Source organism: Falco naumanni, chromosome 4 (genome assembly GCF_017639655.2).
Source record: "Falco naumanni isolate bFalNau1 chromosome 4, bFalNau1.pat, whole genome shotgun sequence".
In the NCBI taxonomy this organism is placed as follows: domain Eukaryota; kingdom Metazoa; phylum Chordata; class Aves; order Falconiformes; family Falconidae; genus Falco; species Falco naumanni.
Genome location: NC_054057.1, coordinates 75,051,336 through 75,067,135, shown reverse-complemented (window position 1 = coordinate 75,067,135; position 15,800 = coordinate 75,051,336). Strand labels below are relative to the sequence as shown.

General features: G+C 41.8%; 1 protein-coding gene across 6 annotated transcripts in view; it reads right to left on the bottom strand.

Moving 5' to 3' along the window:
- Positions 1-15,800, bottom strand: part of DNAAF8 (dynein axonemal assembly factor 8) — a 95,204-nt gene that overhangs the window by 11,637 nt on the left and 67,767 nt on the right. For 3 of the 6 annotated variants that reach the window (XM_040592880.1, XM_040592879.1, XM_040592881.1), the window contains 5 exons: positions 14,963-15,016; positions 12,721-12,890; positions 7,043-7,238; positions 3,338-3,432; positions 1,704-1,824 (listed from right to left, as the gene is read on the bottom strand). In XM_040592880.1, the coding sequence (XP_040448814.1) occupies positions 1,704-1,824; positions 3,338-3,432; positions 7,043-7,238; positions 12,721-12,890; positions 14,963-15,016 (636 nt within the window). Of the gene's footprint in view, positions 1-1,703; positions 1,825-3,337; positions 3,433-7,042; positions 7,239-12,720; positions 12,891-14,962; positions 15,017-15,800 lie in introns of those variants that run through there. The other 3 variants (XM_040592882.1, XR_005827668.1, XR_005827667.1) reach the window with 3 other exon arrangements.

The window sequence follows — 15,800 nt, the reverse complement described above, 5'->3', positions numbered from 1 at the left end:
TAAGTTGATGGGGGAAATACCTTGCCTGTCAGCATCACAGGGTATTTTGGACTGAGAACACCCGCAAGTCTCCTCTCACTGCAGCTTTGTGCTCTGAATACAGCTTGAACTGACATACCCCACCAGAAACACAACAATGTGATCACGTCTGCAGCTCCCCAGACAAGAAGGTCAGACAGCTACATGCAGAACAGTCTGGTTGCCTCAAAAAAACTGCTGTTACATGCACACAGTTGCCAAGTTCTTGTTTCAGGACTTATACAACAGCTTGGGAATATCAGTAATGCTGTGAGATAGGCCTCACCCCGCACTGCAGGCATCAGTTAAGTCTTAAACCTTCATGCAGTCAGTCTCTGATGTATTAGTGTGCAATGTAAGAAAAGGAGCTTGCTTGAGGATTTGTGATTTTTGTAATGATCACGAAGGATGTGTAGGGCATAGCCCAAAGCCAACATAAGACAGAGGAAAAGATCTGATCGATTCTTACCTTTGGAAAAATCCTCCTTCAGAGAGCCTCTACACAAAAATGATTTTGCACCTACCAAGCAGCTATGCTGTCATTAAGGCAAAGGCCTTGACTTACTACCATCCTCCTTGCGCTTCTACATGTGCCATCTCATGCACCTGCTTGTATGGGGTCAGTGCCCAAAAGTCTTGTTATCAGTAAGGGTTTGAGGTGGGATGTGATGGTCTGTAATCAGTACCATTTTTATCATACTCTTCTGCCAGTCCACAAGAGTCTTGTGGTTTTACTGATGGGATTAACAACTGCAGCAATCAGGTGTAGCACAGGAACACTTTCTCAGCTGCCCACCCTCCTGCTTGCCAGTCACATCAGAACTCAAACTACAGGAACGAGTGTGACCCAGTTCCAAACAATTCTGCTCCCCAGTGAACACCACAGGGATGCTTTACCTGGTCACTGCTTATTTATACAGGCTTATGATCAATCTGCAATAACCCAGCATGGAAGCATCCCCATACGTTAGTTAAATCTCCTGACGTAAACAGTGCTGCGTCACAGCCTGTGTTGTATGCATGTCTATTAAATATAACCAACAGCAAAAGCCTGGAGAAACCGTAGGCATCTGAGGGAACTGGCAGGCTTGTAGAACTTCAAATCAAAGTCAGACTAGGGATAACTGGAAGTAATTTTGAGCTGGCAGCTGTTCAGTAGCAAGTGGGAACTGAGTGAGATCTCAGTCCAGTTCCTGAGAGTTAGACATCCACGCTGCCAACAGCACTCCCTGCATAAATTGTTATTTATCTACCCACAGAACAAAACTCTCACAATCACCCATCCCTATGGTGTCTTGGTCTCTTCTGTGGCAGGCTTTGAATAGACATGCAAACCATAAGTGGACAAGTTGGTGTTGAAATGCATTGAGGAAGTTCAGCAGAGAAATGTGCACGGTTGCTTACAACTAGCTGTGCTGACAGTGCTTGCTCTTCTGCTGGCGGTAAGGTCAGCACTTCTGAACAGCCCTATATTTAAACTCAAGGAAGCAGTGGCAGCGGAAAGGCCTGGCAGGTCAACAGTTAAATGGCTGGACTCCCCGGGAGCTGTTCTTTGCAGCTCAGAGTTGTCTCTTCCTTCTGAAAGGACATCAATACCAAATCCTGTGGCCACCAGATGGTTTGTCTTGCTGTCCAATTAATCAATAACAGTCTCAGTCTATAACGAGGGTTACACATTTCCTTACCAAGATTGCACGGCTGCTCAGAGCGCAATAAATCGCGTTGCCCTCCTGTTTCACGTTTTATGATCTTGCGCTGCTTGCTGATGTCCAAACTGACTATGGGGTCACGTTTCAGGTTATAGATCTGCAGGAGGGAAGGGGAGGAGAGAGAGAGGCAAGTCATGTGAACACCATTACCTAATCAGGAAGGATAACACTTCTTAAGCATTGATTTAGACAAGCTGTGAAGCTTTTGTCGGTGTTGCATATTTCTGTAATTGCCAGCCTAGAAAACACCTGCTTGTCTAGAGGTACAAGAACATTTTCCATGCATTTTTTTTTATTTAGGCTTAATTCAATACGGCATCTTGCCATCCTTTTAAAGGTTCTGTATCCAGACATCTTCCTAAGGTCTCTGCTCCCAGCTTTTCAAGGCCAGAAACTTAAGGCCTCTGTGTGTCTGATGTCTATCTAGTGCCACACTGGTGTGCAGTGGCTCTCTTCCATCTCTGAATGAACTGGTACATCCATGCATCCCAGCACAGTGCCAACATGATGCTCTGGAATGAGCTGCAGCGGGGGAGCATCCACATTAGTGAAGCACATTAGAGATGGAGCCGGCTTCTTCCAGTTCCACAGCTAATCCCCTTGGACTAACTCAGCTGGGTCACCTCTGCGTCACGTGGACATAGCAAGGCTCAAAAGTTTCCATCCCTTCATTGGGCATAACCCAATCATCTCAAACTCTGGTTTTAAGAAGAAAATTACCAGAGTGGAAATGACATATAAAACTAGTTAAAGCAGGAAAGACTTACTGCTTCATTTCAGCCATTGACAAATAACAGTGGTTTGAATCAGAGACCAGCAGCTGCATAGCGTGAAGGGCCAGATGAGCAGGAGTGGGCCACACCAATACTGGCAGGCTTCTCAGCGCTGCCTACAATGCAAGCCAAGAGGCAAGAGTCCAAGTCTTTATGCCTCTATCTGCGAGCAAAGAAGGATGAGGGCACCCAGCAGCTCTGTAAACAGTGCATGTACTTTATAGTGTGAGATGTCTTACGTGAGACAGCTCCACCCTTTTCATTGCTGTGGACTGATACCTCTGCTGGCAGGGCACAAGGGACAGCACTCTTGTCACACAAATAGGGCAGTGCTCCACGCTGTGTCTGGATGTATACAGACTCTGTAGGAGACACTCAGCAACCAGTGATTTACATTATCAGCCATCCTACTTCATCTCCGTTCCCGAATGCTATGCGAGAAAAGCTGGTAAAAAACCCCAACAGCCTCTGGGCTGCTGCATCTTAGCAATCATCACTGATGTTGTTATCCCTCCCTCTGACCTGCTTCCAAAGCAATGTTGCCTCTTATCTGGGAACTTCGCTTCTAAAGTATGAACCCTGACCCCTTCTGAATTTACAGCACTGGTTACTGAACAAACACATCTGAAAAAGCACTTTTCCACCGAGACTGCCTGGGTCAATACAAAGTTAGCACACTGTGGCAGGAACATTCACAGAAGGAAAACTCGGCCACTGGTGAAACACAGCAAGAAAAGCATTCTCTAAAGCATAATATGAAAGAAGTCATGGGATAGCAAGGTCAAAGCCATTGCTCTGACACAGCAAGATACTTCTCAGGAAAGGGCAGAATCCTACCTCTTCCTCTTCTAATGTCTGACACTCAGCGCAGCACAGCCCTTCTGGGAAAAACAGCTTCATATCCCGGACAGCTATTTGATAGGATTTGGAGCCTGAGAGATAAATACAATGAGAAGATTCTCTCAGGCCATGAATTAAACATTCTCTAGACTCACACTCATCTTTCTGAGAGATTGATGATGTGCAACTTACTGAAGTAATTGCTTTAAAGGCCAGCTGTTCCGTACAGTAATAGCAAACATTTAAAACCATTATATTTAGAATAGTTCTATTGCCGCCTTGGTATTTTCATTCTGTCCTATTATCGCTCAGCTGCTGCTTCATGTAAACAAGACTCCTTCTACTCCCTAACAGGGTAGTCAAGGGAATCACATTAAGGAGCCTGTGAAACTCTTCAATACCAGCTCTAATCTCCCATTGTTGTTCCCTTGCTTCTGGATCACATCAGGCTGGTCTTACTGAATGGGAAGGAGCTACTAGTCAGTAAAACAAATGTGCTTAGTAACAATAATGCAAGTCCCAAACATGCTGGGGGCTCTGGTTTACAGCAGAAATCAGAATTAGTATGAGACATTGCTGATAACAGTGTATTTTTCTGTTCACCCGCAGTCAAGAAAGGTAAACCGAGACTGGAACAGGTACAAAGAAATAATGTGAGGATCATGGAAGAAATGGAGAATCATCTGAAGAGTTAAAACTAAAAGACCCTGGCTTGTTTGACCCAACATGACACAAAGCTGAGAAGGAATCTGATTTCTGCTAAACACATCGGGGTAGAAAAGATCAGAAAAGAAAAAAAGAACTACTTAGAACTGAAGTACAGGTATTGGCACAAGAACAAATGATAGAAACTGTACAGGGCTATATTTAAGTTTGAAAATGTAAGAAGATTTCTAGCTATCAGAGCAGTGAAGTTCTGTAACAATCATTCAGCTGGGGTGCATGCTTATGAAAGGGAATACATGATGGGGTTTTCTGTGAGAGAATTAACTGAACTCAGTGACTTTTGAGAGGTCCCTCCAGGCTGAGCATCTGAATATTCCCCTGTCAAGCAACAGTGTTATAAAGCACTAGTCTGAATGTTTTCAGATTTGTGGGCGAAAATATTAGAGAAGGAAAAGCTATTTCTATATAACTGGAGTTCAGATAGATTGTCAATGTGCTGGCACAGATCCATGCTCCTGGGGTACAAATACACAAAACGCAAATAATCTCTGAAATATTGCAACCTTTGCAGGCTACCCATTCAGAGAATAATGTCTTACTGCTCTTAGAGCACTCAGCCCTGTTTGAACTTCATAATTCTAGGTATTGTATAGCCAGAGTCCTTAACACAGTAGTTTACAACCCTAAGATTGCGTAAGTCACCAACATACAAGTTGTGCTGATTCCGTTTTGCACCTCTATGTCAAATCTTCCTCACTTAAATCATCGATGCCGTTACAGAGGACACAAACGCTCCCAAAGCTAGCAAAATTTTACTCTTACTTTGCTCAAGGTATAAGGCTGTATAAAATGCATATATAAGAGCTCTTTGGGTTCAAGAAAAAGCACTATACAGTGACTTCCTAAGACCCAGAAGAGATGAGGGAAGCACAGGTTTATCTATGCAGCTGAGCCTCAGAGTATTAAAACCGCATTACTTGGTTCAATGGTATCACTGGAACCTGGTCTTCACCTTAACTGAATTTTCCCTGTCACTTTGGGAGGAAAAACACAGCTAGAGTTTCCTCTACTTCAGCAAGATGGCGTTAACTGCAGATCTTTCTCAGCTTGAGCAAAACCAAGAAAGCTTAATATTCCCTCCTAGGAAAGGAAGATGGTCTTCCACGGTCCCCCAAATGATCACTCATGCCACGATAAAGCTCTTCCTGCTTAACGTGTAGGTAAACGTTTCACTCTTATTGGAAGTACAAGGGTTACAAACGTTCCTTTCCTTACAGACAAGACACCTCCCTGGCATAGCAGCTGGATCAGACCCTTGAGCCAGAGTTAGTGAGTACATTAGCTACAGTGGCACCCATTTTCCTTGAATGGGTGCAAGGATGGCTTTGTAAGCCAGCCATATAGCTAGCTCCAACAGAACACACTGTCTACCCTCAGAGGGCAGGTGGTGGGCAGCTAGCTCAGCTCTGTGCTGAGCCCAGTCTTAGAAGGAAGCAGGGATCTGAAGGGAATCCCTAAGCAGACACCTGGGAGTTTCTCTAACACAGCGAGTTCTCTGTGACTCCCAGTGAGAGACAAGGTGAGACTAACATAAACTAATCTTTAATGAGTTATGCTAGGGATGCTCTAACTGTAGCATGGGTATCTTAAGTTTTGGGTATGTATTACACATTCTTAGCTGCGACTGCTAAGTTCTCATGCTCAAGGCAACCTGGATACAGAACCCGTTAATCTTAAGAGCAAAAGAAGCAGGGGCTGGTAGTGGATAAGTACTGGCTGAAGAACCCTGACTGTTTCTTTTGTGTAGGTAGATCCTGCTCTACAGTCACTCTCACAATCACGATAAGAGATCTCTCTCAGTTTAGTCTTGGTCCTAAGGATTATGGTCATATCTGATAAAAAAAAAAGGGTTCTACATCTAGGGGTTGATTCTCTTGCTCAAGCTGTATGTGGTGGCTACTTCATTCCCTACCAGCTCTCAAAAGACCGCTTGATATGGATGAAAAGAGAGGATGATTTGACAGCACAGAATACAACAGAAGGAGCCAAATAATCCAATGGATCTTGACAGGAAAGTTCTTCTGGAACTTGAAGGCATACAGCACCTGCTAGCTCACCTGTATTCACAGAAACTTACTGCTTCTGTTATTTTTATAATCCTTTGACAATATATAGCACAATCAGTACCACACTGAGGAAAACCACTTCATGGGCAGTGAACTAATGATTCCTTATGAATTTTTGAATTACACCCTTCCCTGGGCCCAGGCCCCCTCCAGCAACACCCTTGCTTCTTCTATAGGCCACTCTCTCCAGCAATACTTCCCATTTTCCCACGCTTCACCCACATTCTCAGCTATCTCCTGTCCCACCCACGCAACATACACACTGCAACATCCGAGTTCCCTCCCTGCTGGCAGGTGAACTGTGACTGGTTCAGCACACTGAGGATGCTGATTAGCTGGTGTGCCAGCTGGCAAGAGCCTCTGAATGGAAAACAGCAGAGTTTACCTGCTTTCCTCAGTGGGAGCAATTTTTGATCACCTCTCTCTAGCCGGTCATTAACGTTTTGAGATGTTACAGGAACTCAGTATCTTAGGGTCTTTTATCCCTCTGTGAAATCTGGTTGCAAGTGGCCAACAGGTTATGAAGTTATCAGGAGGGGACACACAAGCAGATAGAAGACAGATGGGTTCTTGGGGATAATTACAAAATAACCAAGCTAAAAGTACAAAATGACCAAGCAATGAAGGAATCAAAGGAAATCTGCTCTGATGGGAGACAGATAGATCTAGGGCTGTTCTGGGAAGAAACATTTTTTAATATACCTTCTTGGAGAATATTTCATAGCTTAAGACATACCCAGCTCATCCACCAAGAAAACAATGAAAGCTTTCCAGGGAATAACAGTCTCTATTACTTGCCAAGGCTAGACCTGTATTGACAATGCAGCAGGTAACAGTACATAATATATTTTTTCCATTGGAATACCCGAGCCTTTGGACCTTTTTTTTTTTTTTTTTTACAAAAACCTACCATAAAATCCATTTTGGACTATGCTGATGCCATATTGAGCCCTCCAGAGGAATGGATCTAGTGCTTGGGCTAGTTTAGGATCCTCCGGTCCCAGTAAATCTATCAGCTTCTTCACAGCATTTGGTCTCTGAAGACACAGCACAAGAGCAGTGCCTGATGTAAGGTAGGTACAATGATCTTCTAAAACAGCAAGATCCTGAAAAGAAATAACAGAGATGGAATGGGTTATAATGAACAGTGTTGGTGAGCACTGGGTACAGCCCGGCTTTCCTTTGGCTAGACTCTTCCCTGTTTGAAGCAAGCAGATCTGCCATTACTTTTTCCTTTCTCTCCTTTTTGTAATATACGTGCAGGCAGAGCTTCTAGATTATATACACCATGGCCACCAAGTCAGTGTTTGTTGTGACATCCACCAGATAATAGGAGGTCTAGTTCCCACCCTGAGTCCACATAGAGCTAAAGAAAAAGTTAAGCACTGAGCTTAAGCCATAGGACCTTGTGGTTTTAGTCCCTGTGGTCATAGATCAGCCAATGTACAGCCAACGTACAAACAACTTTACCAGTAATTGCCTAAATCTTGTAGTAAGAAAGGGAACAAACTTCTCTTTCTAAAAGTCTTGTGCCGTGACTTGTTCTGCATATCTGTACATGCTAGGTACTGCAGGTGGAGTTCATTTTCAGTGTTTAAGGACAAAAACAAATTGCTACTCTACAGTTTAGCTGTCTACTGCTGAACTTTTGATTTATGCAATATGCTTTTCACTCTACCTTCAGTGGGACATAGGGATAGGGTGGAAGCCAACCAACATTAACAATATCAACAGGGTCATAAATGCCTTGGGGTAAGGACCCCCATTTAATTCTTCTGCTGATACAAAATGATGGATTACAAATACCAGAACTTTTCTTTTTGAATTCACAGAAGGAAGGACCCACACACACACCCTGCTGCTACAGCCCAGCTTCTCCCAGAGAGTGATAGAACTTCATATATTAGTAAGGATCAGGACTACAGAAATAGTGATCTTAAAACAAGGAGGGCTCAGAACATGGCACTAGATAGGGGCTGAAAGAAAACAGTTCACCCTCCTGACTTTGCCACTGATGCATTGTGCTCCATGACAAATTTTTCTTCCTTTGTTTCTTTTCCAAGTGTGGTCAGTTCAGCCTGCAACTACCCCTGAGCAGAGATGTTCCTCTTGTAGCTGTGCAGGTCAAACACCCCAGCATCTTTAAGATAACTTAGGAAGAGTGGTAAGAATAACTAGCAACCAGTGCAGCAGTGAGAAGAGTCCAATGTGTAGGCTGGAGACAGACATAATGATTGAGAAGCATGGGGAAAGGTAGCAAGTACCTGGGGCAGAAGGCTACCAAGGGGCAGCAGAGCACTCACAGCTTTGCTGACTGTTTTAATTAAGCAAAACCTTGAACAACCAGGCTTGTTGCAGATGTCTCCAATGAGCATGAATGAGGTCAGGGTGCCCACAGCAGCTGTAGGCTGCCTCCTCCTTAATAAAGTGGTAGTAGCACCCAGCTCTGCTTCCCTGCCCTCCACAGTGTGGCAATGCCTGTGCTACAGAGAAGCTCCATGCCAATGCTGTGTGTTCTGTACAGCTTACAAACAGCAGCATTTTCAGCTCACTGGCTGAACCAACCCCTGGTTATTTACTTTTTTCCAATTTCTGAGAAAATGAAAACAAGGGGAAAAACCACAATTTGATTCAGCTGAATCGCATCATTCAGACCCCTAAAGGTTTTAATGCCTCTGTTTTTTAATCTTCTAAAAGAACCAGAGTATGGCAATTCTCTAGATAAAACATGTCAAAAAGTAAATCCTATAATTTCATTTAAAAATATGGAGATAAAATACTTCAGGGCCCCTTCTGCTTTTCTATCATTATGAAACCATTCACTAACTTTGACTCAAATCTTCTCTCGCTTGCAGTCCTCCTAAACTGCATTTCTGAGAAGTAGGCTATAAACTGAAAATCACAGGCTCAATCCTGATATTCTCCCCTGTATCTGAAAATGCAAAATGATCCATGAAAAAGCCCCACTATTCTTAAATTGTTTAGTTATGTAAGGTATTTGATACAGGTGGTGATATTTGTCAGTCCTCCCACCCCATAGAAATACAGGGCAAAGGAAACCTCAGGACATCAGTCACATCGCGTGGCTGCACATGTGAAACGTACAGGAAAGCTTCACAGGCTCTCCTGTGATACGAGCACTCTGTTTAGATGAGGATGAAGTGTTTTAGCATGTCATAGTATACTGCAAAATTTTTACATTCATTCAGTTCTGTATAATACAAAATAAACCTTTTTTGCTTGAAAACTTTTCTTAGTTTAAATAATATATATATAATCCACTTTTCTAGGGCCTTCTCTTTGGGAGATGAAAAACAGCGATGATTATTTCATGACAATGTTCAAAAGGACTGGATATAACATATTTTAAAAATATGTATATAATCCACTTCTCTAGGGCCTTCTGTTTGGGAGATGAAAAACAGCGATGATTACTTAATGGCAATGTTCAAAAGGACTGGATATAATATGTCATCCATGTCAGAAACACCTGCGAAAGAATATGTTCAAAGACATAGTTTCTGTTAAAGACCAAAATAAATAAAATTATTTTGCTCCAGGGCTTCTAAACAATGCTTTTAGATCTACATAACAAAACTCTTTTGCCTATTTCCTGCCTTTTAGTTGTTCTCCAGCAAAAGCACAGACTTTGGGTTAAAGATGGCATTGTTTCTAATTGCTACTGACAGTGTCAGTGAGTCAAGGTGACTTCTTTTCCTTCTGATAGATCCTCACATCCGCTATAGACTCTGCCAGCCAAATGATGCCTTTATTTACATCCTGTCTCTGCACCGTCTTCAAACCATGTCCTTGCTGATACCCGAGCAGCTGCGACGAGATTGCACATGTGCAGCTGACTTGATTTCAGTGAGCAATTTTGTTGATGCACACAGAGAGGAAGTTCCAGCTGTGCGCTGGCTCTGGAGGAGTAACGGGATTAAAAAGCAGCAAAATTGTCCTTCTGCCTCTACCGTTAGAATCACAAGATAGGACTGGAGGGAATCCATGAAGTTATTGAGTCCAGTGACCTGCTACTGCAAGCAATCATATCAGGTAATCCCCAACAGAATGATCAGGTCCCACTGTAAAATCAAGCTTTCTAGCTAGCAGCCAGAACTGCAGATCTCTGCAGCACTGGATCTGCTGGAGAAGCGCAGAAAGGAGATGCAGGCTCCATGGGCAGAACTCCTGCTGGGAGCAGTCGCTTCTCACAGGCTGAACACAGTCAGGTCATGCCAAGAGCTGAGAAGACAATGTTAGCTTTATTTACCTGGTTATTTTTTTTTTAATTATTATTAAACTTCAGATAAAAACTATTATCATGGCTCCTGTGATTAGATAACCTCAGCAAACAGCAGCCCAATTCATTATTTACTGTATGCCAAAGGCCACACACTACTTAGAAGCTGAATGTCAGTATTTAAGTTGGAAAAAAAATCAATCATGGATCTGAGATCATGTTGCTGAGGATATGTGTCAACATGCATGTGAATAATACATTAGAAAGAGAAAGGAGATGCTAGGTAATCTTGCTACCAGTGAATAAAACTCATATCTGCTATCAAGTACTACGTACACAAAACAAACTGGCACATCGCAGAGCGCATGGGAGATATCTGGAAAAGGATTTTGGATCAGGCTCCAGGTGAGGAAATAAAAAGTCCTGGACAGAATTTCAAGGAGGGTCAGACACATCGGCTCCATGTTCTTCAACAGGAGATGCTAAATTTCATCAATTTACCTCCATATTAAGAGCCTTGTTTTAAAAACAGCATTGTATCCCATTGTCCCCTAAACTGAGAAACAGATCAATAATGAATATCCCTCCAATTCAAATGCTTTATATGAAATTCAGCTGTGAAAAATAGTTCTGCCCCTACCAGCTGCCACTGTAACACTTACAAGCCAGATTTTCAAAATAACTCAATCCTTGAAGCATGCTGAAGATTTCTGAAAATCTACCTACTTATCTTGGGAGCTCAGCCTTTTTCAGCCCTCATGAATGAAAGACTTACAGATGTGTTCTAAAAATGAGAAGAAGCCCCTCTATAGCAGAAAGCATTTCCTTCTGTCCGTTCCCCCCTTGCCAAAGGCAGTCTATTATCTCTGCTTTCTCACTTTTAAAACCTGGTTTTTTTTCTATCAACAAAAACCCAACAGCCTGTAATTTTTAAACTCATCAGTCACCAGCTTTTCAAGGAAACTAAATCAATGCTCCACAGCTGCTCTAGTGTGTTAGAGAACTCTAAAACCAAGAGAAATTTTTTATGAAAATACCTCTCTTCAAATTTACCCCACATATATCTACCTTTCTTCCCAAGGTAGATATTTGGATTTTTAAAAATGTTTTTTGTTTTAGATAACCAACCAAGTATTTCTGTATTTAGCTGTATGATTACAAACTCTATTGGAAAGCACTTCCCCATCAACTCTAATTGCTACTATATCCCTCCTGCCAGTAGTCTGTAAATATTTAAAAATCAGGTGTTTGTGCTCCATCGCTATGCTATCATGAAGAAGGTATTAACTTTTCCTGATCGATGGTTATGTTAGAGCACTGTCCTGGCATGTTCCGATCTTCTTCTGAAGACTCTACATATTAATATAGAGAAGACTCTATATTAAGAATTTCTATGACAGTGCTGTAAGACCTCCCAACCTAATCCAAGAGCAGTATCAATTATAAAGGATTGCATTTTGTAAAAGTTAATTTGTTAAATGTCTTCATGAAAGCAATCAATTAACAAGAATTTTGGTTTTTTTTCAAGGAAACTAAAATAAAAGAACAAACAACCTAACTCCTCTAAAATGCCCAGCTTTCAGTTTCCTGGCTTTCACGATACCTTTACACTCCTATTGGGATATTTCAGGTTGAGAAAAAAAAATTCTAATGCTATAAAAAAGCAGAAACATTAATCTGTCTTTACCTAAGAAAACCCCTTAATACCCCAAGATTAATAAAGACCCCCTCTTTATTGCCTAGTAGGTATTAGAAATGACAGTAACTCAATTTTCTCCTTTTGCAGGTCATTTTTACAGACTTTTGAACACACGCTCCTGGAGCAGAGGTTCAGCTGTATGTGTAATGCAATACAAGGTAACAGGGCTCCAGAGGTATATATTCTTTGACAGTGCAATGAACGTTTCCCAGCTCCCAGGTTTAAACACATGGAAGGAAAACCAGGCACACGTGCAGGGAGCGTGGTATGCTCCTTAGATGTACCCTACCTGGAATGACCTTGGGGAAGAAAGACAGGACACCTGTTTTGCAGTTAGAGTCAGCACTGTAAACCAGCAACTAAAGATTCCTGGGAGGTCTGTATTGCCCATATCCTGCAGACTTTTTTTTTAGAGAAACCAGGTCTGCTTCTTTATGGCATGTGATAAAAGAAACCCTCAGCATGCCAGCTTTCTTTGTGCCTGATAGGGCTATAGAGCTGATTGTTCTATACAGCTCACTTCCAACAACTACTCAGAAATCCCGGATGGGAATTTTTGTTTTTTTCAGGAATGGATTACCCACTGGCTAACATATTTCTCCATTCTAAACAGAAGCGTAGCCACAGATCTATCAGTTTCTTAACAAACCTGTTTGACTTCAGCAGAAAGGAGTTTTAAGGCAACGTCTGGTTCCAGGTTTATGTGTTTCATTCCAACCACACTAAATTTTTCTAGGTCTAGTTTTCGGAGGATCCTTGCAAGACTATGGCTCCACGCACCAGGTTTGATCAGCAGCACTGTGCAAAGAATCTGGCCTCCTGTAACAAAGCACACTAGTGAAACCCAAAGCCACTCCTAAAAACAGAGGTAAAACATACAGCAATATTTGTTAACTAGCCTGGACAGACATCTGTAGAAGAGGGTTATCTAAAAGCTGGCATCAAGTCCATACAAATTGGAACAAAACAAGTCCATAAAAACCCTGTGCATATAGGATTTGGGGGGGGTGTTGTTTGCTTTGTTTGATTTGTAGTTTAAAAATGTATCTAAAACAGCCAGGCTTGTAGATTAATTTTTTTTCAGGGAATCTTCTGTGAGTCCAAAAAGTTTTTGGCAGGTCTATAGGATACAACTCTAATCATTTATATTATATATGAATGTTTCAAGAGGGATAAAATATTCCCTTTGACATTTTTCATGTGAACTGTAGCGATTATGTGATATAATCCTTAAGGCATCCATTAAATCCTTATTCCTCACAGTTTATCTCTCAGTGTTCTGTATCTTAGAGCTATGTTTCAGAGAGGCATTAACAAGTACGACAGGTGCCAATTAATGTTATAAACCTATTATAAATAGAGTTGTGTTTACTAGAATTGAAATTTCAGCAAAAACTTTTTGCTTCTGACAAAGCTGTCCCAGCAGAGCTGCCAGCTAGGTGCAGCATTCAGTGTGCTACGAGAAAAAGAAAACAAAATGGACCAAGATAGTTTTGCTGTCTGATGATGCAAAATTATTAAAAGCAGAAAAGACATAAATTTCACTTTCAAATGACAGCATCTGCAAATTTTTAGTTTTGCTAGTCTAAACTACCTTATTACTAGGAACATACTTAAGATTTTATCCTAACAACAACAAAAAAAGAAGATTTATTGGCAACTGCAGGGTCGGAACCGGTCAGCTAGGACCCATTAACTGCTGGTGCCTAACCATGTTGATTAGCATGAAGCATGAGTTAACGGTACTGCAGGCTGCTAAAATTGATCCATGATTATCTGCTTGTGTACATAAAATGTCATTTTATGTTTCCTGTACATCCCACTACTAATTAGACAGATGTCGATGCAACCAAGCGTCAACAACGCTACATATGATTTAACGCATACTGTTATTTTCAAATGGCAAGCAGCATTCATTGTTGCTGATTTACGACAGAGAACTACGGGATCAAAAATAAAAGTGCAAGATTACTGCCCCTTGACTTGATATGGAAACTTAACCCTCATCGTGCAGGGAGCCCTCCTATTAAAGATCTGCTACCTTCTTCACATCATTCTTGAACAGAAAGGTTTAAATGCCATAGCAACAGCCTGCAAGTGCAGAAGAAGCCGCCTGGATCCACTCAGCTGCTCGCACACAGAACAGCAACCTCGATTGTATACTGTTACATAAGCGTTCATTGTCCTCCAGATGTTTTACTCACCATCTGCTATGTTTCTGGGCAAACATTCTCATTCTTGTGGTACACGAATATTTATTTACTTTAGACATTTCAGGAGGGATTTGTCTCATGTCACTTTGCCGTCTTGGTTTGGTCAAAGACAAGTATTGAAAACAGGTGGGACACCTTGCCACCTAGAGTTGAATGGTCTTCTCTCCTCTGTGATTATACGTGACAACAGTTAGAGAAAACACCACTTTCTATCAATGGAAGAGTCTCTATTGATCATGAATCACCAGAGGCACCTGTTTGGTAGCCCTCAAACATGCCTGATTTCCATCTCCAGTTCCAGCTGTTTAGTGGCCTTTCCAGTTTTGCCCGAATTGCCTGCTGTCTGTTATGTTTTTCTGGTTTGTAATTTTTGATCCATTCCTCATGGCCAATGTTTTTTTCCCCTTTGATTTCATATTGTAGCTGTGAAAAATACTGCTTATTTTATATGCTATTTGTATACAATACTTTAGATGTGTGTGTGGCTTAAAATAAGTGTAAACTCAAGAGAAGCAAGTATCAGATTTCCTGGCACACTTAGAAAAGAGAGTGTCTATCACTGCCTGTATTCAAGCCTAAGGAAAAAGTAGGTATAACCCTTTTGCTTGGTTTTGGCTGGTAATTCTAGACGAGTTAGTTCCTTACCAAACCATATTGCTCCATTTGCTCTTCTCTCACCTGTTTGCAAGTAGGTAAACAGTGATTCTGCATGACATCTCTGGCTCTCTCCCACTAAATAAGAAAAGGAGATAGATTTAAGTGGTATGCATGTTCTGGGAAAATAATTTGCGAATGCTGCCATCATCTCTACATAATGCAGCCAACATTACTATGACATACTGTTATTTTAAAGTGTTATACCGGGACAAGCGTGGCTTGATTGCAGATGTACTGGGGACACCCTGGGAGGTGTCGTACTTACTACTTCTCCAGTAAGCCCACTAGCAGATGCTGAAAAGGACTGCAAGTTCTAGATTACATTGATTCTTGGTTACCTTTTCTGTGTATTTCAAGGAGTGGCTAACAGTGGTTTTAAGCTACCTTCGTGCTCCCAATATTTCACAGTCAAATTAGAAGCTGCCTCATTTCCAGTGTAAGTCCCAGAAGCTCAGGCGTTTTAATTCTCTTGTGCCCTTGGAAGCAAAGGGTTCTGTACTCTGACTACACATCTACTAAGCCCAAATCTGTTGTTCAGTCCTTTGCTCAGCTCTGCTGATAAAACCTCACTGACATTCCCCAAGCAACAAGGAATGGTCACGTCAGTGGTTCTTCATAAGAGCAAACGAGTATAAAAGGAGTCTGGTGAGTCAGAACTTATGATGAAAGCCTATGTAAAAACACTTCCTTCAGTCTAATGTAAAACCTGCAAGAGGTGAGGAAAATTTAAGGCACTTCAAGGCATATGTGAATTGAGAAGTTATCTAGGACTGGGGCACAATGAGGAGAAGCTTGCATCAGATTGATAAAGGACTTCCTTTTCCAGTGAGATTGGTAAGTTTAACCAGTGTGACATGCA